Source organism: Cupressus sempervirens, chromosome 4 (genome assembly GCF_028749045.1).
Source record: "Cupressus sempervirens isolate cs-2001-9-10 chromosome 4, ASM2874904v1, whole genome shotgun sequence".
In the NCBI taxonomy this organism is placed as follows: domain Eukaryota; kingdom Viridiplantae; phylum Streptophyta; class Pinopsida; order Cupressales; family Cupressaceae; genus Cupressus; species Cupressus sempervirens.
In genome coordinates this window covers 648,644,092-648,671,744 of record NC_143121.1, presented here as the reverse complement: position 1 = coordinate 648,671,744, position 27,653 = coordinate 648,644,092, and the positions used below count along the sequence as shown (strand labels likewise).

General features: G+C 35.6%; 1 protein-coding gene across 4 annotated transcripts in view; it reads right to left on the bottom strand.

Annotated features, from left to right (window-relative positions):
* The window catches only part of ALN (allantoinase), a 264,097-nt gene that overhangs the window by 79,073 nt on the left and 157,371 nt on the right, over positions 1 to 27,653 (bottom strand). For all 4 annotated transcript variants that reach the window (XM_089826352.1, XM_089826354.1, XM_089826353.1 and 1 more), the window contains one exon: positions 9,297 to 9,356. In XM_089826352.1, the coding sequence (XP_089682478.1) occupies positions 9,297 to 9,356 (60 nt within the window). The remainder of the gene's footprint in view (positions 1 to 9,296; positions 9,357 to 27,653) is intronic.

The following is a 27,653-nucleotide window of genomic DNA, read 5'->3' as shown; positions in this document are numbered from 1 at the left end:
TTGCGACATCATCAACATGCTCATACAAAGGACTAGTGTCCTCACAATCAGACCTTTTATCACCCATATTCCCACTACTACTAACTAATGTAAAAATGTCATCAAATGTAGTTAGCCTATCCTTAGCATCTTCCGAAGCACCAACTCTTGAATCCTCAAACTACTGATACTCAATGTTGTTTTCCATTGATGAAACAGACACATGTACATGTCCTTGTGTAGAAACTCCATCAGCATAACTGCAAATAGAACTAGTGGTTGCCCAACTAAGCACAAGATAATCTTCACCATGATTGTCGGCTGCTGAAAATTCAAGGTGAAGACTTTTGGATGTCTCATCTATGAAAAACTCTAGCCTATCTTCTAACATCCTCGATGAAGACCTACTAAAAATGGAAACCATATACCTAGGTGCCATGTTAGTTGTTACCGGAACCAATTCAGTCTTGCATCCATCGTTTTTTGATGTTATTTAAGCCTTTCCATACTTTCTATCAGGGCATTAATTTACTTCCTCAGTTTTTTCTTATTATTTAATTGGTTCCCATATTTAAATAAGTGCAAGAGTGTTGGTCATTCAAATATCAACAACAAAAACAAGATAATAATTTTCTCCCTACCGCACAGGATGGAAGGAAACCGTTGTGATACCACCGTAAAGAACCTTATTGGTTCTAACTCTAACAAACATCAAATTACTTCACTTTTGAACAATTGACATTTTGTAAAACACTTTGCATGAAACCTCTATCTCACTATCCTTTGTTTTCAGAATAATTTTTCTTGCTTGTAATGGTTTCAAATTTAGTTTAGAAACTTGCAAACGGTTATTAGACATCCAAGCAAAGAAACTGAAGTACCGATACAATCTCTTTTTACCATTCAAATGCATACATATGATTCAACATGTAAAATGTGCATCTACAGCTAATAGACATTTCCACAAACACTTGGCATGCATAGTAATGACTGAACACATAATTACAATCTAAACACCCCATCAAACAATTGTAGTGCAACCTTGCCACTTGTTACCTACATCCCAAACTGTTTTCCAATGAAATAACAACTTTACCAATTTAAAACTTTTATCTAAACAATAACTTCAAATACTGAAATAAACAATTATGCACGTGAATACAATAAAACAATGTTTATGTGGAAACTCTATGCAGGAGAAAACCACGGCAAAATAATTAATTTTATATAAACTTGTTCTTTTCCAAATATTTGTAGGCTACAACCAACTAGAGGCTTCAACCCCTATGTTTATGAGCACCGACTCACTGGAAGCTACAACTCCCACACTTCGCAGGCACCGACTACTGGAAGCACCAACCCCCATTGCTTGTCTTCATGAGCACCAAACCCACTGCACACAAACAGCTTTTCCATCTTGACACTGTTGCTTACTCAACAGATGGTGGATACATGTATTCGACCTTTCTATACCCTTCTTTATACCTCTTCAAGTTTGCATATTCTTTCTTTCTTAATTTGCATTTGCATACTCTTCATTACCAGCATATGTCACATTTATATCTGCACAAATTCTTTTATATCTGTATATATATGCCTCTTCTATATCTGCATATGTATCTCCATTTATATCTGAGTTAATCTTTAACACATATATCTTATTAAAATCTGAATATATATGTAGTTACTTAGTTATGTCACCCCAATAAATCTGAGAATATATATAAATATATATATTCTACCCTTCACACATACTGCTCTGCTCTCCTCTTACTCTTTCTTACCTTCCACACATTCTTTTTCTCAACTTTTATCTATTCATATACTCTTCACACTCATACCCTTATATATAAATATGAATATTACTTTACACCTTTTTACTCTTCCTTATTTTAATTTACCGCTCACTCACTTCTTTTAATATATACTCCTTTTATATATTCAACATAAATAGATGTGTCTTTTTGTTTTGAGTAGGTGCACCTCTTCATTTATTTAATCTTTTTTAATCATTGACCCCGTTGTCTTAAAATATCATCACACCTTTTCAAAGTCAACTAATTACTGTCAACCTTTTGTCTTAATAAATATATTTTATTAACATTGCCGCTGTAGCCTCAAAAAAATCATCGCTGGTGTGTATCTTCAGAAATTCTTCACTCTATCTTTATATTATTCACTGTTTATCTTTTGTACAGATTTCCCTATATATTCAAACTTTGAAAACATTGCTACAGATTTGTCTACTCTGAGTGATCACTGACATTTTCTGTTGCTTGTTTGGCCCACATAAATCTTCATTGATATCTTTATAATTCTGAAATGGTTCATAGACATTAAATAACTAAGTCTTCTATCGGGTTTCTTCCTTGCTATTTAACACTACATACTTTTTAGTTTCTATCTGAACATTTGTTTATTTTGCACGTTATTATCCTTATCTTATATGCCAAATCAGATACTTGACTGAGTTTCCAATTGCCTTATGTCAGATGCTTGACATGATGCCTTTTGTCAACTCGCCATTAATTTCTAACTTGGAAATATGCAAATGAATTCAATTTAAAAAGACTGGGCACTATATGTCATCACTGTAATGTCCTTATTTATCACAGGAGTTTTGTCTTCATGGGAGAAATCCTCTGTCACTGAAGTATACCATTAGATTTTTGTCTCTTTGGATGCATGGCAATTTGAATAAGACACCGATTTTGCCTCAATATAATTGCTGACATTTCAGTTGAATAAGATAAAAAAATTATCTTATACAATTTGTCCTTTCTGTATGAAATTGAACTTACCCTTCAATTTGTCTTGTCCCGTTTTTGATATCTACTGACTTTTCTTTGAATAAGACAAATAGATTTTTTCTTTAATGGAACATAATACAAATTGCTTCTTTGTTGTCAAGAAAATCGATCACATTCAAAAATCAGACTTCATATCTTCATTGTTAATATTCATTGGTATTTTCTGCCTTATATATGACATGTCTTTATCACTGTTATTAATGGAAGAGTGAATTATTGTCTGATACCTTCACATTCACACACATATACATATATTGTCTTCATCTAGTTTTTGTCTCAACTATTGCCTGTTCAGTATTATATATGTTGTTTCTTTTTCATATTACAGATGCCTCCAAATATGTAATTTCTGGTGTACTTCAGCACAATGGAGTCATGGTATATATATCTATATATATATATATATATATATATATATATATATATATATATATATATATATATATATATATATAATGAAATGTTTGCACTTCTACTATGAATATGAATAGATGAAGTAGGTATATAGCTATGTCTTTTAATGCCATCTGGATTTAGATATCTTTGCATCCTCAAACAGTTATGAGCATTTGTGTATATTTCTGTTAATAATCATGTCTTTAACTAGTTCTGTATCCTGTGTAGCTTTTATCCTCTTTTTCATTTCCCCGTCTACTAGAGTATATGATAAGCACAAAGAGTTCAATTGCTATCTTTAATTGCCTTTGACATTAATGATCCTAACACTTTTAGTTTTGTTCATTCTCATTAAATCCTTTGACATCAATGACAATACTTCCATTACTACCAAGTCAAGGGAAATGGAACGCCACCTTTCAGCTTGCAATTACCAGTAGATAAACTCTCAATGTGGCTTGGACTTGAAACACCATCTTAAGCCAGTGAATGCAGCCTGTGTAATGCTGCTACAGCGATGCTTTGGCTGCTAGAAAACCAACACAGGTCCTCGGGAGGAAATCCCAGCTCTTGCTAGCTGCCCAAACAGTCACTATCAACCCTCAAATTGATGAATTAAATGTCAAATTCACCTTCAGATATTGCAGCTATTATCCCTAGGAGTAGACGCCCAAACAGATAATAAATTCCTTCACCTTTCTTTAGCTATAGAAGAGATATTTTTCCTTACATATGAAAACCTCTTTGGACGCGAATTCTCAGATTAAACAGTGATCAAATTGTTATACAGCAGTAACAATTTGATTGATAATCACTAACAGATTTAACACCATTTACCATATGTTTTAATGGTTCAAAGTGTAACAATAGAGAGAGGAATTAGTCCTCACAGAAACCCTTATTGAAAACTGACAACTCACAAAAATATTGAAATCAATAGCCAAGAGAATGAATTCTTTTTGTTCCATGAAGTCTCTTTTATGATGCAACTTGGGTTCTCCAATACACCTTTCATTAAAGAAGTTCTTATTTAATAATTTAATAATAATTTGGCCACTAAAACAATAATCTCCCAAAATACTTTATACTTTAAATATGTCGTCTGAAATAAGAGTCACACCTATTATTTCCCCATGTGACCAAATACACTTTCCTAAAATAGGAAGGGTCCCTCACAATCATCCTAACACTTGCCATAAGTAGCAGGTGCATGAAATTAAGCCCACACAAAGTCTAATGTGAGTCGAACAAAGACAGGATTGGAACATACTAAATTGTCAAGAAGACAAGACCCTCTCACAGCCAAGCCTCTGCCTCAGAAGACCCTCTATCCACAATAATTAGCCTACGAGGATCACAATAATAGACTAATCCCTCAAACTCTGGTGCTACAAAAAATGGGAACATTACAATAATTCAAGTTTGTTTGACTGAAGCTATCATGATTAATAGTGTCTCCTAGGGATAGAGCATGAGGTACATCTAATCCATATATCTGAAAAAGGAAGAGATTGAGCCTCCCTAAATAGGAAGTAGTATCTTCCTTTGATCTTGTAGTATATGTGCAGTAAAAAATGAAGTGAGTCTCCATCTAATCCACTCCCATGTCACAGAGTTGGCTGATTCTATCCTCCCTATCCAAATGGTGATCAATCTAGATGCAGAGCTTGTGGGAGCCCACTCCGAATGAATCAAGAGAGATATATAGTGCATGCAAGCATCCCTGATACAGTATAGTAGGTGAACAATGATCTCGTCCTATAACTTGAGAAAGTGCTCCACATATTGTGCCATCTTCGAGCGTATCCCCAAAAGGGGACTAACCCAAGTAGTGAGAATATATTGCCTATAGATATCCATCATGATATGCCATTTAAATCTTGCCAAGGCGGGAAAAGATGAGAGGGGGCATTCAAGGAATACTAGAAAGGGAAAAGGCAATCAATATCTATCCCAATCGATCCCAGAAGAGTTGATGCCTTAGTGAATGAGCCCTCTCGGAGGAGTCAGAGCATGCAATAGTCTTTGAGGAGGAGTAGATCAACTAAGAGTATCTATGGCGTCTTGCAAAGGAGTTTATGAAGTACTGTAGGCAGTGTAAGAACCAAACCAAATCAAAGATAGAGCCAAGTCTAAAATGATAAGCCCCAAATGTAGAAAAGAAAATACCGTGGAGCGTAGATTATCTACATATGATGATATAGTGAAGCAAAAGAGTCCTAACCCATTCCACTTGAGCTTAGTCCAACTCCATTAAAGACGCCCCCCAAACAACAACCCCATAGAGCACAAGCAATCTAATTAATGTGTTTAGAAGAGTCATCTTGGACGTGGTATCTGAAACATTGTCTCTCAACGAGGGTCATAGAGTCATAACCATTGTTGATACGAGGATGTACTTTCAGTCTCATGTTGAAGCAAGGACCAAAGAACTTGACACCTAATTATGTGCAAGAAGAAGCAATCTTAATCTCTACACCCTGGAATAAAAAATGTAAGTTAGAGGAGGTCTTGACACAACTAAAGACTGTCATATTTGTCTTACCCAAATTCATTGTCAGTTGTTGCAAATCACAGGAAGAAGTTGTGTCATCAAGGAGTCTTTGCAAGCCCTCTAGAGAAGAGGCCAAGAATACCACATCATTCAGAAATAGTAAGATATAAATTAAAACCTAGTGTAAGGAGTAGTCGTCCCACAAAAGGGAATGTGTTTGATGAAACCCCTCTAACTCATCAACTTAGAATCCAAACAAAGTGGGAAACAGAGGGAAGCCTCGCTTTACCTCAATGGTGCTACGAATTAAATCAGAGATCCCCTAAAGGTTCTTGATATGACCAACCACTATCTCTTAGAATCACATGATGGTCATTAGGAAGGGTCTTTCATATACCAATATCACTCAACCTTTAAAAGAGGGTTTTCCTAGAGACTGACTCAAATGCCTCAGAAGTCCACAAAGAAGTAATACACATTCGAGAACTTATGACATGCCTCCTTAATGATAGCTCTGAGACTCAAAATGTGGTCCATGTTCTGAATAATCTGGCCAAAAACCCACCTGCCCTCTAGTCAGAATGTGTCTCTGATCTAGCTCCTATAAAAGAATATTGTGTAAGGCAGTAGCATACAATTTAGAGAACATGTGGCCCACCATAAATTGATGATAATTCGATTGTTTTCTAGAATCCAAACAAATATGAGGTTGACACTTCCATTAACAAATGTGTTGGCCAAATACAATTTCAAATGTGTGGCCCCAAATAGATCCACAAGTTGCAAATAGGACCGTGCCAAGAAAAACAATATTACACAAACAAGAAAAAAAATCCAAACACAATAAAGTTATTAAAATTTAATAAGTAATTTTAAACAATCTTTTTAATATTGAAACTAATTTTTTTAAAGTTTCAAATTTCTTCCTTAATGATTGTTGAACCTTGAGAGTTGGGTTAAAACTGTTAAATTACACACGGTTTCTCAATTTTTTTACATGAGTTTACTACTATATCTAATAAATTGAATACATGGATTACTAATAAAGATGACAATGCATGAACAAAAAGAGTAAAATATCTTTATTTGCACATGAAATTACTATAGAAGAAGACTAGAAACAATCAAGATTAGAGTTGATCCAACTAAATCATGCTACTTTCCTATGATACAAAAAATATTTGAAGGACACAACAATTGCCAAGAGGAACACAACTATCAACCAACCAATACTTATAACTACCCAATACCAACCAACACTTGATACAAACAATTAATGAATAGTCAAATAATCAATATCAAACAATTGATATTCTATGTTGACTACATCATCCTACCCAAAAAGAAAAGTTAGTCTTCCAGACAACAAATAAACATTAAGTAACATAGGGGAAAACTAATGATGATAGTGTAAGCAATTATTTTATAAAATCAAACTTGGACTGTGCTTGGAAAAAAAATGAGTGCAATGGAGATATTGGGGCAATACCTCTAGAAAGACTAAGAGGCATCACCACTTGTGGGGATTGAGGGGTAGAACCCCTTGGCAAGTCCAAGGGAAGCTCCACCCATATACTCCTCACTATAAGACAAAATTGAGCTACAAAATCCCAATCGACAAGCCCAAGTAATGACCTTCAAAACCACACAAACTACATGGCACACATAATTCTCACGCTTTTTTTAGTAGGTCAAAAGCAACGTTGACAAAGATACAAAATAAATATTCTCAAGGGTTTAGCAACTGTTTGATGTCAGCCGAGTATAGAATTTGTTGTACAATGATTCATTGTTCTGCAATGGATTACATGTTCCTAGCAATGTAAATAGGTTGTGCAATGTAGAGAAGGGGTATCCATGGTGCGATGGAGTGAAATGTTGACCATAGGGCATGTAAATGTGGATGGCATTTCACGAGAAGAACCAGCAAACATCATATACTAAGTACTTGATGTTGTCCTTTGCAAGTGATGAAACAATTGTGTCGTACGATATAGTAGTAAACAACATGGAGTTCTTACTTTTCAAATTTCAAATCATAAAGGCCAAGCATAAAAAAAAAGTGTAATCGTATGAAAACCATAATTGATTGCAATCTCCTGGACTCGCTTATAAATATTGTTCTAAATCATTTTAAACTAACCTCTAATTTTGGAGTGAGAAGTGACACCCAAAAATATTAGCACCAACAAAATATTCTAGGTTCCCCAAGAACTCCAGGTGCTAATCATTTAGAGTTAAAAGGTCAGTGGTCATGAAGAGCTGTATTGGATCAATTTTCAAAGAGAAGTGAAGTCATTCTCACCTTTGTTACTTTGAATAATTGTGTTTTTCCTCTCTTAGTTAGCAAAAGGATCTTTCTGCTGAAAAGTATCTACTAGTCTCCTAGATTCGTTGTTGCATGTCCAATATTAAGTTCAATCAATTTCAATTTATGACATGTGTTATGGATACTAAATGGGTCAGGTGCAAACACCTAGCATACAAGAGTAAGAATATACTCATGAGCTACCAGATGGAAAACTGTGTAGAATTGCATGCACTATAATGCCTAATTTGAATAAAACTTTATTCAGCAAAACAAGAGAATCTGAAGGTCGGTTTCATACTGCAACATGCCTGACTAACAAATTAGACCCCATACAAGGTAATTTCAAAAAAAGGTTCAGAAAAGAGGTTTTCATTAATTCAGTGAAAAGTGGTTTTTCATTGTCAAATGTGCTAATTAAGTAGCCATATAGAGTATTTGGATGCAAAAAATAATATTACCAGCAAAAATAAATTCCAAAATACCATTATTGAATTCAGAATAGTGCGCAGAACATTGAACCTACAAGAAACCTGTATTTTTTGTTTGCAAAAGAAATACTTTGCTAGATATTTTGCAACCTGCTCCCACACTTAAGGATGGATTATAGTTACAACTAATATAATGACAATATAATTTGTTGTGTTGGATAGATGCAAATAAAAATTGCTTGATATGATCAAGTGAATTGACAAAAGAGCTAAAATGCCAACTATAGCAAAGTACCATATGCTGGCATTCCTTTTCAAAGTAGTTGCATGCATGTTCCACAGAAAAGCATGTAGTCCAGATTAATTATCAATAAACTATATGAAAAATCCAGCATGGATGCTTGCTGATTAATTTAAAAAGGTAAAAACATTAATAGATTCAAAAGTATGAACTCTAAAGGCAACACCGGCTGGATTTTTAAATTGTCTTCTATTTATTATCATATAACTTGTATTTACTAATTTCAAACTGAAACACACTATTTGTACACTTTGTATTTTGTACTTCGTAGATTAGAACATGGTTTCAAACTTTCAAATATCACATTATTCCCAAAGCAAAGAACTGTACTGACACATTCCTCAAAGATGATAAGAAAAAGAGAGGGAAGAACACTCAGATTTATTTATATTTCACAAGAAAATACCAACATAGTGAGTAGAAAGTACCAAGAGAATCAATAAAGACTATAATATAATAGAGTCTAAAGAGCCACCTGATATTTTGAACTCATTTTTCACCTAATTCTAAGAGAATGAATGCTTAATATTAGACTCCTTTATGAAACAGGAATTAAAAAGAATGTATAAATTCAGACCTTGATATGGCTTGCATTTGTCTGTCCAAAGTCATTGATGCCTGATGGACACATGAAAGACTTCACAATTACATGCAATTTGTCAGTTAAAATCCATTTACACTGATAGAAGATATTCATACATGCACTTCTAAAAATGTATACGATGCCAGCAAATGCTAGAAAATAAATCAAAAGTTAGAAAACATCAATAAAATTTAAAAAACACACACAACAGATCCATATAGCATCAAATTAGATGAAAATAGAGGCAGTTGAAGTATTTCATTTTTTATTTTTGTTATCATTTATGTATATTCTGCTCATATGAGCATAAACGTGACACTAATACAAGCTCTTGCATGCACAACCATGAGACCAATCATAACTCCTTTCAAACCACCACAGTAGGGAAAAACAACTTAAAGTTCCTTTTAGATATTAGAAGCCAACCATGGAAGAGCAAGAGACACAACTTAGAATTTCATATTGATGTCTCATTGGAATTTGAACTTGGGTCTGCACATTGAGAACTCAATGCTTTATCTATCTAAAGTCAACCTCTTGGATAGAATCTTGTTTTGAGATCCTAGATCAATTAAATACTCTAAGGCAAATCAATTTACACTTGCATAGATAGAACAAGTCGAAATATCTGTTTCTTGTCCTCTTGTCATTCAACATAGCTTATGTCAAGAGGTCGAGTTCTCTTTTGTAAGGAGTTCAACAGGTTAGACATGCAGAAGAGCAGTTTGTCAATGAGTGCAAATAAACTCTTGTGACATATTCATAATTCATTTCCTAGTTCCACTCCTTGGAGTTTGTTTTAATGATTAATCATAAATTTTTTACCCTCTAAGACACGATGGATCAGATTTCATTTACAAATAACCAATCTCATTGTTATTTTGTTCATGAGACTAAGAAAAAATTAAATCAAATTGTGATGTTGATTTAGTTTCTCATATATCACCATACACCTCTCCCAAATATTGTCTCCCTAATGAGCATATATTGGTGCAAGAAAGAATTTTTTAACACTTATCTCAGCAATCTCTCTCTTTGGGAGGAAGTACTGAGTATTCATGTTGACTCTTCTCTTAATACGTGCCTCCCCCGTGAGATTACCTTGGTGAAAAATGATGATATTGTGGCAAAAGAGACTAGTATGACTGACAATTCTTTTTACAACACTTTACCTTCTATTCATTCAATGACCTTCCCTCTAGGAATGTAGTTTTAGTGAGTTATGATTATCCCTCTCCTATAGTTTGTGCTACTCATATGCACAAAAATAACTCTTCTCTCAATGATCGCCTACTTGGTATGAAGCATTAGAGAATGATGTTGGTTTTTCTCTCCCTCATGGAAGGAACTTCATGAAGAGGATTCTATGATGGTAAGGGAGATTAGCATGATTGATAATTCCCTTAATAACACTTAAGTTCTTAACCTCCTATTCATTTCGAAAACCTTCCCTCTTGCAATGAAGCATTAATGAATTACCTTTGTCCCTCTCCTAAAGTTTTTCCTACTTATGAAGATACTTTGGAGAAAAAGGATAATATCCTTGACACTCTTCCTTCCACAAATGAAACGTTGTGACTAATCAAGTTAATAGTGAGAAGCCTAGGATTGTTGTCAACCTCCATCAAAATATCATTCAACCTCAAAACAAACCAATGGTTGTAGTCAAAGGTGCTCAACAATGCAATTATCATCCACTAGCTCACATGTATAAGAAGAAAAATTCCATTGTTCTTCCCACTTCTCAACCTTTTCTCAACTCCACCCCTCATCCTCAACAAGGTGGTAAGTACTATAATCTTATTTGACAATTTTGTGCTACTCCTGCTAAGATATCCTTTTCCGAGCTGATTAAACTTTTCTCTGCACACCATATGAAATATTGTCATTCCTCCTCCTGTTGGACCTAATGATGTGGCAGTCTTGGTGCAGTGTATAAATACAACTAAATCTGACATTGTGTTCTCCCTAGTTGAGTTGACTTCTTTAAAGTTTAAAATCAATGTGATCCTCATATGATTGCAGTCCCTATGAATTTGAATTCTATCAAAAGAACCTTGGTTAATAATGGATTCAGTCTTATTGTTTGTAGCATAGGTTTGTTGCATAAATTCAACATAGATCCTAGGCTTATTAAGCCTAATAATTCCCTTTCCATTCTTCGCTTCGACAACATTGCTAGAACATCATTAGGTACAATCACCTTACATATTATTATAGGTTTGGTTATTTTATCTACACCTATACATGTCATGTCTGATACTCTTACTTATAACCTTCTCTGTAAACCTTGGTTTCCTTCAATGTGTTTTGTACCTTTAACTTTTTTATCAAAAAGTGAAGTTCATCAATAAATATATATGTATACCATTGAAGCTAATCATAAATTACAAAGTTTCTTATGTTTGGAACATACTTATATCCCTTCATCAATACAAATTGATACACCATCTCCTACCCCTCAAGAGAAACAACTAGAAGATTATTAGTAGTCATTAGAATTTAACCTGTCTTTCATGAGAGAATATAAAGTTCCTAAAATTTACTTGGAGCCTCAAATGGGCCTAGTGTTTCATTTATTCAACCCTATCTTCCTAACATTTTGACTTCTAATCTCGGACATGATTTCAGATGTGTGCAACAAAGTGTCAAGACTCTTGAGTAACCGACACCACTTGCCTATGAAAGAATTAATTTTGTAACCTTCTCCTTCAATGCCATCCCCTCTCTTATTGTATAATGTCCCCAGTGGGATCCAACAAAAAATCTCTAATTCTACTTCATCAACAAATAATCAAAATCAGCCTAAACAGATATTATAAAGCCCAACCTCTATACATCATCTCATTGTCCTATAGAAACTTGACCTTCTTTCACCACGAATGAATACAACACCCATCATTAGTTAATGAACAACGTCACCATCATGTAAACATGATGTAATGGCTATGCAATTGTTCATCCTTGTCATGATAATCTAAATTAGAAACACTAATAGAATAATCCTAGTAAGACTCCTCATGTCTTGATACTCTAAATTAGGAACACTAATAGAATATGAGAAGTATGTTGTACTTGTGGTCAATCCAGGTCCATTCACTTGTTCGTACTTGAACTCAATCCAAAGCTTATGACAATGAGGTCTTGGTGTTGGGAGGTGCCAAGAATGTTGAATTCTGAAGAGTCTCCAAATATGTGTATATATACTCCCCTATGGTAGATTGATGCCCGATAGAACTTTTCCCATACGTATCTATGGCAGTGATGACTGATTTGACTTAAGTCAGTTATATTATAAGTCATAACCTTAATGTTTGTCCTGAACTCAATTGATTCTATATACAGACCCTCAACTCTTTAGGCTAGCCGCCTCCATGCTCTATCCCAACCTTCGAGACTGATGTTATATCACAAATGACAACTATTGGCAATACCTGATTGTAAGCAGCTCTGGTATTTGCAGGAATAATTACAATTTCTCTTGAGTGAAAATTGTCAAAACAAAGAAATGCTATATGCTGTACTATGTTCCAGTCCAAGGGATTGCGCCACATATACCACTGGTTTATCGCTAATCATATATATATATGTATATCTATATGTGTGTATACATATTCTTTTCTTGAATATAAACCCAAAAATCAATTCCATTTGATTGTGAGATTAATTATTTGAGAAACTCCATAACTTCTTTGATCCCACTGTGGAATTGATGAGTCATGCGTCTGATTCAATAGGAATCTTTATTGGCATCCCACTATACAATATTGAGCCAAAATATAAAGTGATGCCTTCACTCAATATCTACTCGATTATAACATTAGTACTTTATACCTTATTTTTCATGGCATTCGCAAGGGTTTTAACCCAAAAGTATTATACTTGTCGTCAATGCAATGTATACCAGGAAAGGAAATTCAGCCTAATGTCTCTCCTATTGAAATAAATTAATTACATCAACTATTTCCGTGGTCGGTGGTCACCAACAAACCAGTCATATTTTGCATGTGCGGTCATTGATTGCTACCTAGAGCCATCCATTCTAACCATACTCATTAATAATCCATCGAACTACAATCTAGAAACTTCTGTACATTTAATATGCATTTTATTATAAATAAGATGAACTGGGTCTGTGATCAGCAGAGCCCTTATTTGGGTTTCTCAATATGGTATCAGAGTTGCTGCAATTTTAACTTGGTATCAGAGCCAGTACAGCTCTGTAGTGTTTGTTGTGAATTTGATTATCATCTATGATTTTAACTTGCTATCAAAGCCAATACAGCTCTGTAGTGTTTGTTGTGAATTTGATTATCATCTATTTGGGTTTCTCCATTGGTTTCTCTCTTGTGTTGTGTTATGGTTTGTTAACTTGGTATCAGAGCAACACTTTCAGGTTTTTTATTTAATATATTGTTGAACCATGTATCTAAAAATAATTCCTATGGAACTGGCAAGTACAGTGGCTGGGTACCCATGTATCTTGGTAGATGGATTTCTTTTTATGTGGACTCAATATCAGTTTGATGCAGGTACAGAATGAGAAAAGGCACAAAATTATGATAGTTTCCCCGTGATGATGATTTGTGGTCATTAGAACCAGTGTGTGCTTGGTTTTTGCTAATCCTAAACCACTTGAGTATTTGAAGTTTATAGTGATTTTGAAATCATGTTCGAGTGAAGTTTGTGGTGATCTTGAAACCACTTGTGTGATGTTTGTTGAGTTTGTGGTGAGCTTGAAACCACTTCAAACCATCGGTTATGGGTAATTCGTAAAAACCTAAAATGATTGTGATGAGGGGAATAATAAGAATGATGATATTTGATAAGTAATTGTAAATGGTTACCTGACAAGGCATTAGGCCAAGACCCATGGTTTCTAGATTATGGGAGGGTATCTGAAAAAATTGGATAATTAATTTATGGGGGGATGTAAGAAAGAATAAATTAATTATGAGCAGCAACCACAATTGGTCGACACAGACCAGGCATGAAGCACAGACCACTCATTTTCCATGTGCAGCCAACCATTTAACCGTCCATAGACATCCAACCAACTACATACAATAAATGTTATTTCTAACCACGTCTGTACATTTACGATAACTTTGATTATAAATACAATTACTGGGCCTGTGTTCAGCAGAGCCCATATTTGGGTTTCTCATCTATTTGAGTTTCTTTCTTTTGGTCTATTCTCTGTGCTATGCTTTTAACTTGGTATCAGAGCTGCTGTGATTTTAACTTCTTCTGCCAGTCTCAATAGTATGAATTACATGAATATTTCATTATTGTTTTTTCTAATTGCAAAGGTTTTATTATAATAAGCTGCTATATAAAACTTATGATTATCTTTCATAATGTATTATGATTCCGCTGATTTGGATCTCCTATTGTATCCATAACTCCTATTCAATGTCTTCTTCTCTAACTCCCTTTTTGGTGATCCCACTCAATATTTGAAACTCGCTTTATACTTTTTACCTTCTAAAGGTCATGCCTAATAGAATAGCCGTACTTGAAGAGTCATGTCACGTCATTCAATAATCATTGTTTCTTAAAGGGTAATTAACCATCTTTAAATGATGTTTCCCATTTCATTTATTTATTTTGTTCTTAAATACTATTATTAATTTTCTTATTTTTAGTTTGATTATTATTAAAATCTATTTCCGAAAGGGGACATCACATTCGTGTAATCATTCTATATCTTCTATGCCTCTTTTTAATCAAGACAGCTTTTTGCCCAACCTTCTTCATGCCAAGTTGATTACTCAGCCCAAACAAAAGAGTGTAGACACGATCCCAAAAATCTTCCTTTTTGTATGTATCATCACTGTCATGACCATTCTACTAATGAATGTCGAGCCTTGCATCATAAAAATCAACAATTTGTTGATTATGATACCAATTTCATAACATGTGACACTAAGTGCTATCTATATAGTAATTATTTTTAAAAAAGTTTAAAATCCTATTATGTTGCGCCACACTACTACATTGTTAGCCTATCCTTTGGGGACTCATTGTCATTCATAGTAGTACAATTTAAGGTGCAAACATAATTTTTGAGCAACATAAAAGCCTTTCTTATCCTTGTCTCTATGTCTGGGGGCAATGATGGTGTTTCAATCTCCTATCCTTTATTAGGATCCACTTTACCCTGTTTAAGTGGTATTTGTTTATCATGTGATGTCCTTTCTTGCATAGAATTGTTCATTTTGCTCAAGGCGACCTCTTTTACAAGAGATGTGTATCCTTGGTCACAAACTCTTCCTCACTTAACAATGCACGTCGATCATATATAAATCCCTCAGTTGGGGGCTCAAAGTGTGTTATTCTTCATCAAGAATCTCTTTTACCTAGCAATGGGGTAAGTTTGAATTCTTCTTGTTATTCCCCTCTTTTGGTCAATGATTTCAATATTTGTTCAAGATCTCCTCTTGGAGGTTAATGTCTTTGAGAAAAGATTTCTTCCTCCTCATGGGCAACCCTCAAAAGGATATATTTTTACTTGTTGCATGATATCTTTTTATAACCATCTCTCTCTTGCCTCATAAGAGTTGTATCCACTTTGGCTTGGATTTTATGAGTTGCAAGTTGTCAGCCCTTGGTCTCCTTGTGTTGAGCAATGTGAGGCTTAGGCTCCCAACATGGCTTGACCGCCTCTTGTGAGGAGTTAGGTGAGGCATTAGTCCCACTGAAATTGTAGGTGCCAAGTAGGGAGAATCTTTTGTAATATGCCAACCCTCAGAACTGCCTGAAATTCAAAACTTATCTAGTGACATTTTTACAAATAGTTTGCATGCAAACCCAAGAATCAAAATTTCTGCTTTCACAGCGATTTTTAATCTAGGATTGTTATTAAAATATTGGTGAAACAACAACCGACAAACAGTATGTAAATGTCCAGATAATCTATACAATGGAGGCACATGGACAACAATACTAATATATTGATATGTAACTTCTACATAAAATGTTCATAGCAAAACCAAACTGAAATACAGGTACTACTGAGATACTTCTTACTTATCAAAATTGACAGTTCTAGAATGCTGAATTATAATGGAAAAAACCTAGAGAGGAGTATGCAGTCCCAAAATGTTGTCACTGCAGTTTGTGCTCAACTCTTGCTTCCTGCTGGTTACCCAATCACTGCTATCACTTCTTCAGACGGCTTCCTGAGTACTCTCAAACCCCCAATACCTACTCACACCATAAAGGTTGCAGACCACGAGATGAGCTCACTGTTGGAGGGTAGTATGTCTGCAATGTGCTGTGAGAAGAACTCGATGCTGCTTATAAAACACTCACTCCTTCCCTTATTTGCGTTCCATTCTCACTTCCAACTTGCCAACGGACTTGAAGCTGAGTTGATCACGTTGTGGACTGTTAGACTCCCACACATTTTGGCATCCAAATGCTGAGGTATTACTGCAACTCGGCAGTATAGATTTACTATCCTCCTCTTGTTTACCTTCCAACTGCCTGCACTTGCTACCTGTACGTTACTACCAACTAGAAGTACCTTGAATTTTTGATACGTCTAGTTATTATGAAGGTTCCAATCTTCCCATAAATCAAATGAAACACTTCCACTCCCAATTTTGAAAGTATATTGTGAGTGCCAGGTTTGCATCCAACCTCACCAATTTCCTCAAGGGGTTTCGCCCTTAGGAAATATCCAGTCACATTCAAGCAACCAATTAGGATTTGAACAATAACAAATATTCGTGGTAACAATCCCAATGCAAATGCTCCTTAACAAATTAGCAATGAGGGATAAAAGACTATTTTGTATTTTAGTCACTTAAGTAACTTTATAACTTTATAACATTAAAATATTTAAATAAATCACTTAAGTCACTTTAACTTTAATATTTCTTGAAATACGTGTCTGATTGTTGTGCCTTCTGAAATAGAAAACTCTCTTCATAATTCCCCATGTGACCAAATACACTTTCTAAAAATAAAAAGGGTCCATCTCTATTACCCCTGACTTACTATACATAGTAAGTATGGCAAATGGAATCCAAATGACATCGAACGAAGGTCAAATCCATAAATCACTGAATGTTGGAGATGAATCAATCCTCAGAAGACCCTCTAGCCATCCTCATTAGCCTACGAGGATCCAATATTAGCCTAATCCCTGAAATTCTAATGCTAGCAACCAATGGGGAAATTACAATCCTCCCTTCCCGAGATTGCTTGCCCTCAAGGAATCCAGAAATAACAGTGAACTCCAACCTCCACCTTGATGCCAAATGAAGTAGTACATGAGACCCCTGTTAACATTGAACCATCTGCATACCACTAACATCATCAGCATAGCACTCAAAACTTGTGCTAATGATGTAAGAGTTAGAATATCACCAAAAGAATTCCCCACAAGGAATATCCTCATCCTGGTTCTCACCCATATAATATAAACTACACTAGAATTCAGATCAACAATCCCTTGAAGAGAGGTAGCTACAGGAGAACCATATGCACTCATGCCAACTGTATCAACCATAGATGTTGCCACATCAAAATCTGTGGACACGGGAACGTTGCTAACTGCTGCAACACAAAATTGAATCTTTACAGATGGTGAAAACTGAACCCAACTCCACTCAGGTGAGTGATCAACATCAACCTCAAACAATGGATTGTCACAAGGCAATGTTGCATTCATGTCAAATGTAGGACTATTCAAGAAGTGAACATCACCACTTTGTTGATCGATAGTTTAACATGACTCTATCACTACATCACTCACCTCATCAACAATAACAAGTGTACTACCATCAGAGCATACATATACCACTACTTGCATACTGCTAAACTTGTCATTGGATGGCTCAAACAACACAAAAGTGGCTGCTGATATGACAGTATCCTCGCATGCTCCTACTCCCACTATCTCTACATCGCCATAAAATACATGATCCAGGGAACTCATGCCAACAACTATATCATCTAGCTTAACCTAACATAAATCCTCATCGTATTCCACCTCAATTGTGCCCAACTCATGTAATGTCTCATAAGAAATGTCCCGCAAATCTAAAGCCACAACTGTATCATCACCTTCCGCTCTTAGAAAAAGTAATATCATTCTCTGCTCAAATCTCGACTTTGAAATCAGTTGGGTCAGTTGTTTGTGATTTTGATTCATTTCATTCACTAGCACATCCAACTTTTTCACAATACCCTGTATCTCAGAATCTCCCTCCATTAGTGGAGAAGTATGCCCTCTACGAGTGTAATGAATACAAAACCTTCTGTCACCATCCATAACACTAAAAACCAAGTCCTCCACCTGCGGGTCCAAAGAAAAGTGATGAGCACTCCTCACAACGTAATGTCGATAAAAAATCCCAATCTCCATCAAGGGCTCATCGTCATCAAACTAGAAATCAGAAGATGGCTCCAATCTCTGACTCTGAACTATTAGTCGAGCAGGATCCTGGGCAACCCTCTTAGCAAGCCTAACCACAAAATCCCTATTGGGAAGTATTCTAGCCAAGGTCTCTACAATCTTCCTCACCAATCGCCGAATAGCACTAGAGCCTCAAATGAGAGCACCCTTAGATTATCTGCATGAAACCTCCCACAAATCCGAGCTCTCAAGCTAATACTCCATGAATGACTCAGTACAGTAGAAATTATATGTGGAAACATCAATCTACTCCCTCGCAATCCACAGCTGATCTCTTTGAAAATGTGACAATGCCAAGTGTCCAATACTACCAGCTGTATGAAAAGAACAAATAGATTCACTTCCAGTACAAGGAAGCAAATCACCATGAGAGTCTGTCTCCACTGATACTCTTTCCTCCTTTGCACATACTACACTCATATCCTGGACAAATGTGTTCACCACATTATCACATCCCTCATCCTCAACCATAGAAGCAAACTCACCACCAACCACAATATGTAATTGAACAGGTTTTGGGGCTAGTGTTGACTGTACTTGTTCTAACTCCACGGCAACCTCACTCAACTGGAATTGTGACTCCTGAAGAGCCAACTGAGCATACTGAAGAGAGTCCACTGTCACCTCAAGCTCCCGGGTGAGCTCAACCACCTCCTCCTCTTTCCCTAACAATGCCTCATAGCAAGTGCTACCCCACTCCAAAAGGTAATCTCTATCAGCAACTAACTGGGAGCAACTATGCTTCACGATCCTAATAGCCTCTCAAAGTGCTTGAACTTCTGCTAGGGAAAGACTACTATCACCATGCTCATTTGACACCGGGGCATCCCAACCAAATGTAGCTAGCATATGTCAAATAGCATCATAATAAACAAGAGATGAATAAATGTCACTATCACTCACCTTCAGTTGATAAGTCACATGATGCCTTTGTAACCCTTGACTCCTATGCAAGCTCTGTGTCTCACTAACTACACCGTGATAGGAAACTGAATCAGAATTGTCCACCACAAGATCACTCATACATGTGCTATCATCCTTGCACAACTCTACATCCAAGATACAACTACTATGTAACTCAAACAACTCCTCCGAAGAAATAGAAGCCCTCGCAATCTCAATCTTCCCACATGTCTCAACTTCCACCTCGATAGTAAGATCCTGTAAACATTGATCCCGAGACTCATCCAAAATCTCATGAGAGTCATCACCGGATATTTGACAAGGGGTATCATACCCAGTGCAAATCATAGCATCATCCAACAAATCACCAGAGGTGTCCACACTGTCCGCATCCCCATCACCTAATAGAGTCTCAACTGTCGTCACCTGGCTATGCACACGACTTTATTCCAGGCTATGAATCAATAACAATAGAGCATGAACCCACATCTACTGACTCCACTGTAACACCCAAATCACCGGCATCACAGTTGAGTGACTCCATACGTGCATCGGTCCCACCCAAGGAAGTAACTACCTCTTGCACTAGAGCAACACTATGGAAACTCCCATACAAATCTCCGATTATAATTCCCTCATCAAGAGAACCTGAAGTATCAGTAGTAACAACTGCATCAACTGTCTCTGCACTAACTGCAACAACTCTGGGGGCCTCAACATGCTGAAGCTTAATGTCACTATCGGCCACCAAGGGTACTGACACATCAACTGATCTCTGTGAGCTGGGTCCATCATCAACATGGCAGATAGGACTAGCAGGTGTTGTACTAAGTACTAGTACATCTACATCATAAACACCTATCAGGAAAAACTTGAGTTTCCTTTCCTACAATCTTGATGTCGGCATTCTAAAGGCAGGAACCGTATACCCCGTTGTCCTCTCAACTGACTCTAGATCTGACAAGCTCTCCATTTTTTTATTTAAGTATTGAATAAAGGACAAATTATGCTTAACTGGATCAGGGAATAAATTGCATTCATCATACATTGCCATAACGTTATCTGGTAGTAAGTTTGGTGCCACATGTGGTGCTACCTTTTCCTCTGCATTCAAACGAGCATCAAAGGCTTGTTAGTGTTCTGTGTGGGGGCCCTAGCAACTCGGGGTGATCTTGTCACACTACCACCTCCACTGTGATGACTCGGGGCTGCTCTATGAGGTAGAGCTAACTACTGCATAGCACTTGTAATCTACTGAAATGCAATGGCTATATTGTTCTGCCCATCTCTAATAGCCCTCAAAGTTTCCCTTACTTCCCATCCTTGTTCATTCTCATTAGGAGCCATTTGAGTGTCTTGTACGTGTTTCACTTCCTCTTTCCTGTACCTGCTACTGAACAATGCTCCATTTCATAGCATTATTGTATTCACAAACAAACTTCTCCTTACAAATTCACTCCACAATCTCCAACTCTCAACTTAAACTGTTTCTGATAAATCCTTATAAAATTTTGCCTCTGTTATAAATCCACAGGTTGGCAGGAACACCAGCTTTGATGCCACTGTAATATGCGAAACCTCAGAACTGCTGGAAATTCAGAACTTATCTAGTGACATTTTTACAAATAGTTTGCACGCAAACCCAAGAATGAAATTTCCGCTTTCACATCAATTTTTAAGCTAGGATTATTATTAAAATATTGGTGATAAAAACAACCAACAAACAGTATGTAAACGTCCAGATAATCTATACAATGGCGCCACATGGACAACAATACTGATATATTGATATGTAACTTCTACATAAAATGTTCATAGCAAAACCAAACTGAAATACGAGTACTATTGAGATACTTCTTACTTATCAAAATTGACAGTTCTAGAATGCTGAATTATAATGGAAGAAACTTAGAGAGGAGTATGCAATCCTGAAATGTTGTCACTGCAGTTTGCGCTTAACTCTTGCTTCCTGTTGATTAGCCAATCACTGTTATCACTTATTCAGACAGCTTCCTAAGTACTCTCAGACCCCCGATACCTGCTCACACCATAGAGGATGCAGACCATGGGACGGGCTCATTGCTGGAGGGTACTACATCTGCAATGTGCTGTGAGAAGAGCTCGATGCTGCTTATAACACATGCACTCCTTCCCTTATTTGCATTCCATTCTCACTTCCAACTTGCCAACGGACTTGAAGCTGAGTTGATCATGTTGTGGAATGTTAGACTCCCACACATTTTGCCATCCAAATGCTGAGGTATTACTGCAACTCGGCATTATAGATTTACTATCCTCCTCTTTTTAACCTTCCAACTGCTTGCACTTACTACCTATACGTTACTACCAACTGGAAATACTTTGAATTTCTAATACGTCTAGTTATTATGAAGGTTTCAATCTTCCCATAAATCAAATGAAACACTTCCACTCCCAATTCTGAAAGTATATTGTGAGTGCCATGTTTGCATCCAGCCTCAACAATTTCCCCAAGGGGTTTCGTCCTTAGGAAATATCTAGTCACATTCAAGCAACCCATTAGGATTGGAACAATAACAAATATTCATGGTAACAATCCCAATGCAAATGCTTTCCTTTATAACTTCGAAATGAGGAGAGGCTCGAACAACTTAGCAATGTGGGATAAAACACTATTTCATCTTTTAGTCACTTAAGAAGCTTTATAACTTTATAACATTAAAATATTTAAATAAATCACTTAAGTCAATTGAACTTTAATATTTCTTGAAATACGTGTTTGATTGTCGTGCTGTCTGAAATAGGAAACTCTCCTCATAATTCCCCATGTGACCAAATACACTTTCTAAAAATAAAAAGGGTCCATCTCAATTGCCCTTGACTTACTAATAGTAAGTATGGCAAATAGAGTCCAAATGACATCAAACGAAGGTCAAATCCATAAATCACTGAATGTTGGAGATGAATCAATCCTCAGAAGACCCTCTAACCATCCTCATTAACCGACAAGGATCCAAAATTAGGCTAATCCCTAAAATTTTGATGTTGGCAACCAATTGGGACATTACATCTTTCACCTCTAAAATGACAGACAACTAAACTCCAATAGGAATTCTCTATAAAAATAAAATACCAAATTTCTATACCTGCAACAACCACTAACTTGGCCTTATATATGGCTTTCGGAAAACTTCCTAAAGGATTCCAAAAAGAATTGACATAGCCATAATGTTACCAATAACAAAGTTGAAAAGGGCTTGAGAGATGATAATTTTAATTTTGGGGCTATATGCACTAAATTATTTAATCATATCAAGGACACTACATTGACATAGGCAAAACACTTTCTACACAAACTTTTCCCTCTTTTTCTATGTGTGGGTGTAGGTGCGTCCGTGCAGGAGGAGATACAAACAGATCTAGAAAGGAACAATTTGTAATTGTTTATATTACAAAATGCTAGGCCATAGGCAAGTGAGTTGCCCATGTCCTCGACTAGGACAAGAAAGTCACCCTTGTCCTCCTATTTTGGCCTAAATATTGGTTTTAAAATCAGTTACAGTCTCAAGTTCCCAGATTCAGTTTTGAAATCAAACTATCAGTCCACAGCTGTCCTATGCATGAAAAAGACCAATCTTGTTTCCTATTTCATCCTAGAGTTTGCACCTCCCAATTTCATTTGCATAGTCATAGGCTCTTCAATGGAAGGATTTTTGCATCCAAATACTACTTCATCCTTCTTCAGGCTAATCATTTTCCTTCTAATGTAAGAGGGGATAGGGTTAAGCTTCCTAGTTTGCCAGGCATCCTAATGAACCGAATTTCCTTCCTTACAATAGTTATGACCTCTAATAGTGCAATATTTTATGAACCCCTTGAAGAATTCAAAACTTGTCGTGTAAATTTATTTCCAATTGTCACAAATTACATGTAAATTGTATATGCCAAAAGGTTCAATGCCTATTTCCCATTATAGCTAGTAAACTTTGTAAGTACTAACAACTAATAGTTAAACTCTAGATAGGTCATATGGATTTCTCTCATTCAACTGTTGTGCAAATGCAATATAATTCACTTTTAGGAAATTGTAATGTCTCCATTTTTTTATAAAGTGATTTAATTAAAATTATTTTAATTAAGCTGTCCACAAAAATAATATTTTTATAAAAACAATCACTTAATAAATTGATTTCATTATACAATAAAGTATAAGTAATAAACTAAGTCACTTTATCAAATAAAATTCTCAAAATATTAAAGTTGGCTTAATCTTCCAGATCTTAATTTGAACTCTTTATAAGGAATGTTAGTAATTCCTAGTGGTCTACAGAGTCTGATTGGACCCGACAAAAAACTATTGTCAATTCTGCTTCCCAGTCTTTAAACCCCTCTGCCCTTGCCTCAGTTCCTCAAGATTACCTAGAAGACCATATAATTACTCAAAGTATTACCTCTTTGTCGGCTGTGAAGAACATCTCTATAGATGACAGACAAATTATGTATTTTGTACAAAAGACAACATGTTGCCACAAAATGGCTCATAATGCAACTTCACATTGCTAGGAAGAAGATTAATAGGCTATAAGCCATTGTAGAAGTGGGAAAGAGAGCAAAGGATTGAACCCACGGGGGTGATAGGATTTGGAATGTGGCAAAGGATTATTCTCAGAAACACAATAATAGGGAGATCATGGAGCAACATATAAAGATAATTAAGGCCCAGATTTCGTCTGAAGAAGAGAAAAAATGAGCTAGTTAGTGCTCTGGCGAATGTGAAGGCTAATAAGTCTCAACTTTAAAAAAAATTGCAAGTCCTGGTTGCTTTCAAAAAGCAGACGTGGCAAACACTAATCTATCCCTAAACACATTACAAGAAGAGAAAGGGTCAAACGCAAGAAAAAGTAGGAAAACCTCCATGTGGGACTTAAACGCAATAATGGGACCTCTTTAAGGTTATTGTTGCACATCCTCCCAAGAGGAATTATTTTGTGGACAAGCTGGAGTTAAATGAGGACTGGAAAGGGATTCATATCCCCCCTATTTATGGTCTTGCAGGGTGATCCTATTTTCTGGTTTTTTGTCTCTACGTTTTTTTATTTTGTCAGCTTATTGGTTGAATTCACGTCTTGAGAATTACTTTTGTTTTGTTTGTTAGACTTGATGTTACTTTTTGTTGGATCCAGGCCCTATCTCACTTGAATTAATCAGATTAATAAAATAAGGATTTATTTGACATATTCAGATGTATTTTGAAATTTTGTTATTTCCCCTATTTGAGATCTTGTTGGCAATATCCTTATCTTTTTCACACCCATTTTTGATGTCTCTAAGAGAGAAATTCGGAAAAGTGACAAATAAAGTAAATTAATTAAAGCCTTGAAATAAACAAGTGGCTCTTTCTCCACACTAATGTGTAATGTCCCTTATCTGGGTGGGTGAGAAGATGGGAATATGTAATTTCTTTCTTAATCAAATAATTAAATTGACAACACTAACAATGTTGTTTCACCAAATTTTGGTTACTATCTCTATTTTGGGACTTCATGCTCTCTATGATAAATGCAATTATATATACGTCTGAAAATTAATATAAATTTGCAAGTACATTAATGTCATAATATATTTCTATGAATATTTTGAATATAATTTATCATTGTTATATTACTCTATGAGACATATTTCTATGATTATTCTTTCTCTTGTTTGCTACTTATATGAATTGAAGTAATAGCTTTCACTCATTGACGACTTCTCATTCCAAATATAATGGATTCACAATATACAAATATATAGGAAAAAAGATAATCAATTGTCAGCTAAATATATTATTTCTATTGTGGTCTACGCTCAATATTTGCTTGATTGTTGTCTTAATCTTCTCCTTGATCGTATGCTATATGTTTTTTAGTTGGATCTTTTGTCTTGCAATAACCATCGAAGAGTGACGTAAGTGATTGGAATGCACATATAACTAAGCTACCTCAATACCCTTGTATTCTGCTGATAAACTTTATCTTTCTAGTCGGTTTGGGTACTCCACTCCCATTATGTGTGCAAATCGGCAACATGCTAAATACATTTATTATAATCTCTATTTTTCCAATTCTCTACTTTGATGCCAAATTTATTTTTCTAATTCTTTTCTTTTATGTATTCTCTTTAATGAATGGTTGAATAGTATTTTATATCCCTACTTAGAGGATAAGACATGTTTAATGACATGGTGTCTCTTTCTAATTAATCTGATTCATTGATTTTTCTATAGCTTGTCAATAATCTCATCGACTAACTACTATGGTAAGAAATAATATTAGTGGGTTGATTTGTTGCTAAAATCTTAGTTCAAGCTAAGCATGGGTAATATTTATTCATCCACAGTAAAGTATTTGTAATATGCATGCGTAAGAATATTATCATATTAGGCAAATGTCAACATCAATGCAAATATGCTTGTGTTGTCTGATTCATTGTCATCTTTGCAACATATGTATTGTGTTGTATATTTCACTAACAATCGGAGAGTCTAGGGTCATCTTCTAGCAAACAGTGTCTATAAGAAAGACGTAACAAATAATACCTGCATTTTCTATTAACCATTTGTGTGGATAGAATATACCGAGAACACCTACCATCTAGAGTAGGACTTGTGCCATAACAAGTTATCAATCACGAGTTTTTGTGAGAATTCTTCATAGAATTTTATGTTTCGATGCCCTAATGAAATGTGTCCGTGGGTACACCAATCATGTGTTGCTCCCTCTAGATGGAGTATTGCAAACTATAGTGCATCATCTTCCGTCATAGGGTTCGGAATGAGAAATATATTTAATTTTTCCAACCATGCGTAGGCTGTAATCTTTTTCGACCCATCAAAATTTGGAAACTTTACTTTGTTAATTTTATGTTTGAGTTCTTCGTTTACATGCCTTCTGGGTATCTCTTTTTGTTTATCTTCACAAAATTATTTGAACGATACCACTTCTCTAATGTCAGGTTCTAGAGCTACATAAGCTCTTGCAATGTCTTCAGTCCTTGTCATTGGTTGCTCTTTTCCTTCTCAATTCTTCTCTTGGTAGCTCTCCCTTGGGTAAGAATGATGGTTGAGGTATCCCGACTGTAGAAAAAACATTATTATTTTCCGAGTGATCGAAGCTAGTGTAACATCTAGTTTCCCCGGGTCTAAATTAACAACTAACATACTCAAAGGAATACAATTACTTCTTTAATTTCATAGGAAGACAGTTATATTAGTCATGTTCATGTGAAAGGAATTGACAACTACAATCAGTTAAACAAAATTTCTTAACTAAGAACTTAAAACACCATCAATGAATTTAATATAGAAAATAAAATCCACATATCGTGAAATTTGAACTGATAAATCATTGTAAGAAGGCTTTTGCAATCACTCAGATTAGTCCACAAATACCACTATAACAAAATCATATAACAACTATCATTCAATACCGCTATATCAAAATCAGATGACGATTACTATTAAATACCACTGTGTAAAATTAGGGCATCACATACCACTGTATCAATTAGGGCATCTATTACCATTGGATCATTTAGGGCTTCAAATACCACTGTATCAATTAGGGCATTGTTTACCATTGGATCATTTAGGGCTTCAAATACCACTGTATCAATTAGGGCTTCGGATACCATGGAATTCAATTAGGGCTTCGGATACCACTGATTCAATTAGGGCTTTAGATACCACTGTATCATTCATTTCCTTTCAATTGCTTAACTTTGGCAATAACTCAAGATTAGAAGATATGCTCATATTTATCATTCATATAAACGAAAGATTGATATAACAATCCATCAGATAAAAATAATTGTAACGATGATATAACTCAATTAATCTTACCTTCATCTTGCATATACATCATAAAAGTAAAAATACTTGTTTCCAGTAACCAATTGGATGTACAGCTTATCTGTGTCTATTGTATGTCCGACAACTTGGGAAGAGGTGAAACATTGTCAGGGGCTTAACCACGCAACCTCGGACCATAAATTTATCCCCG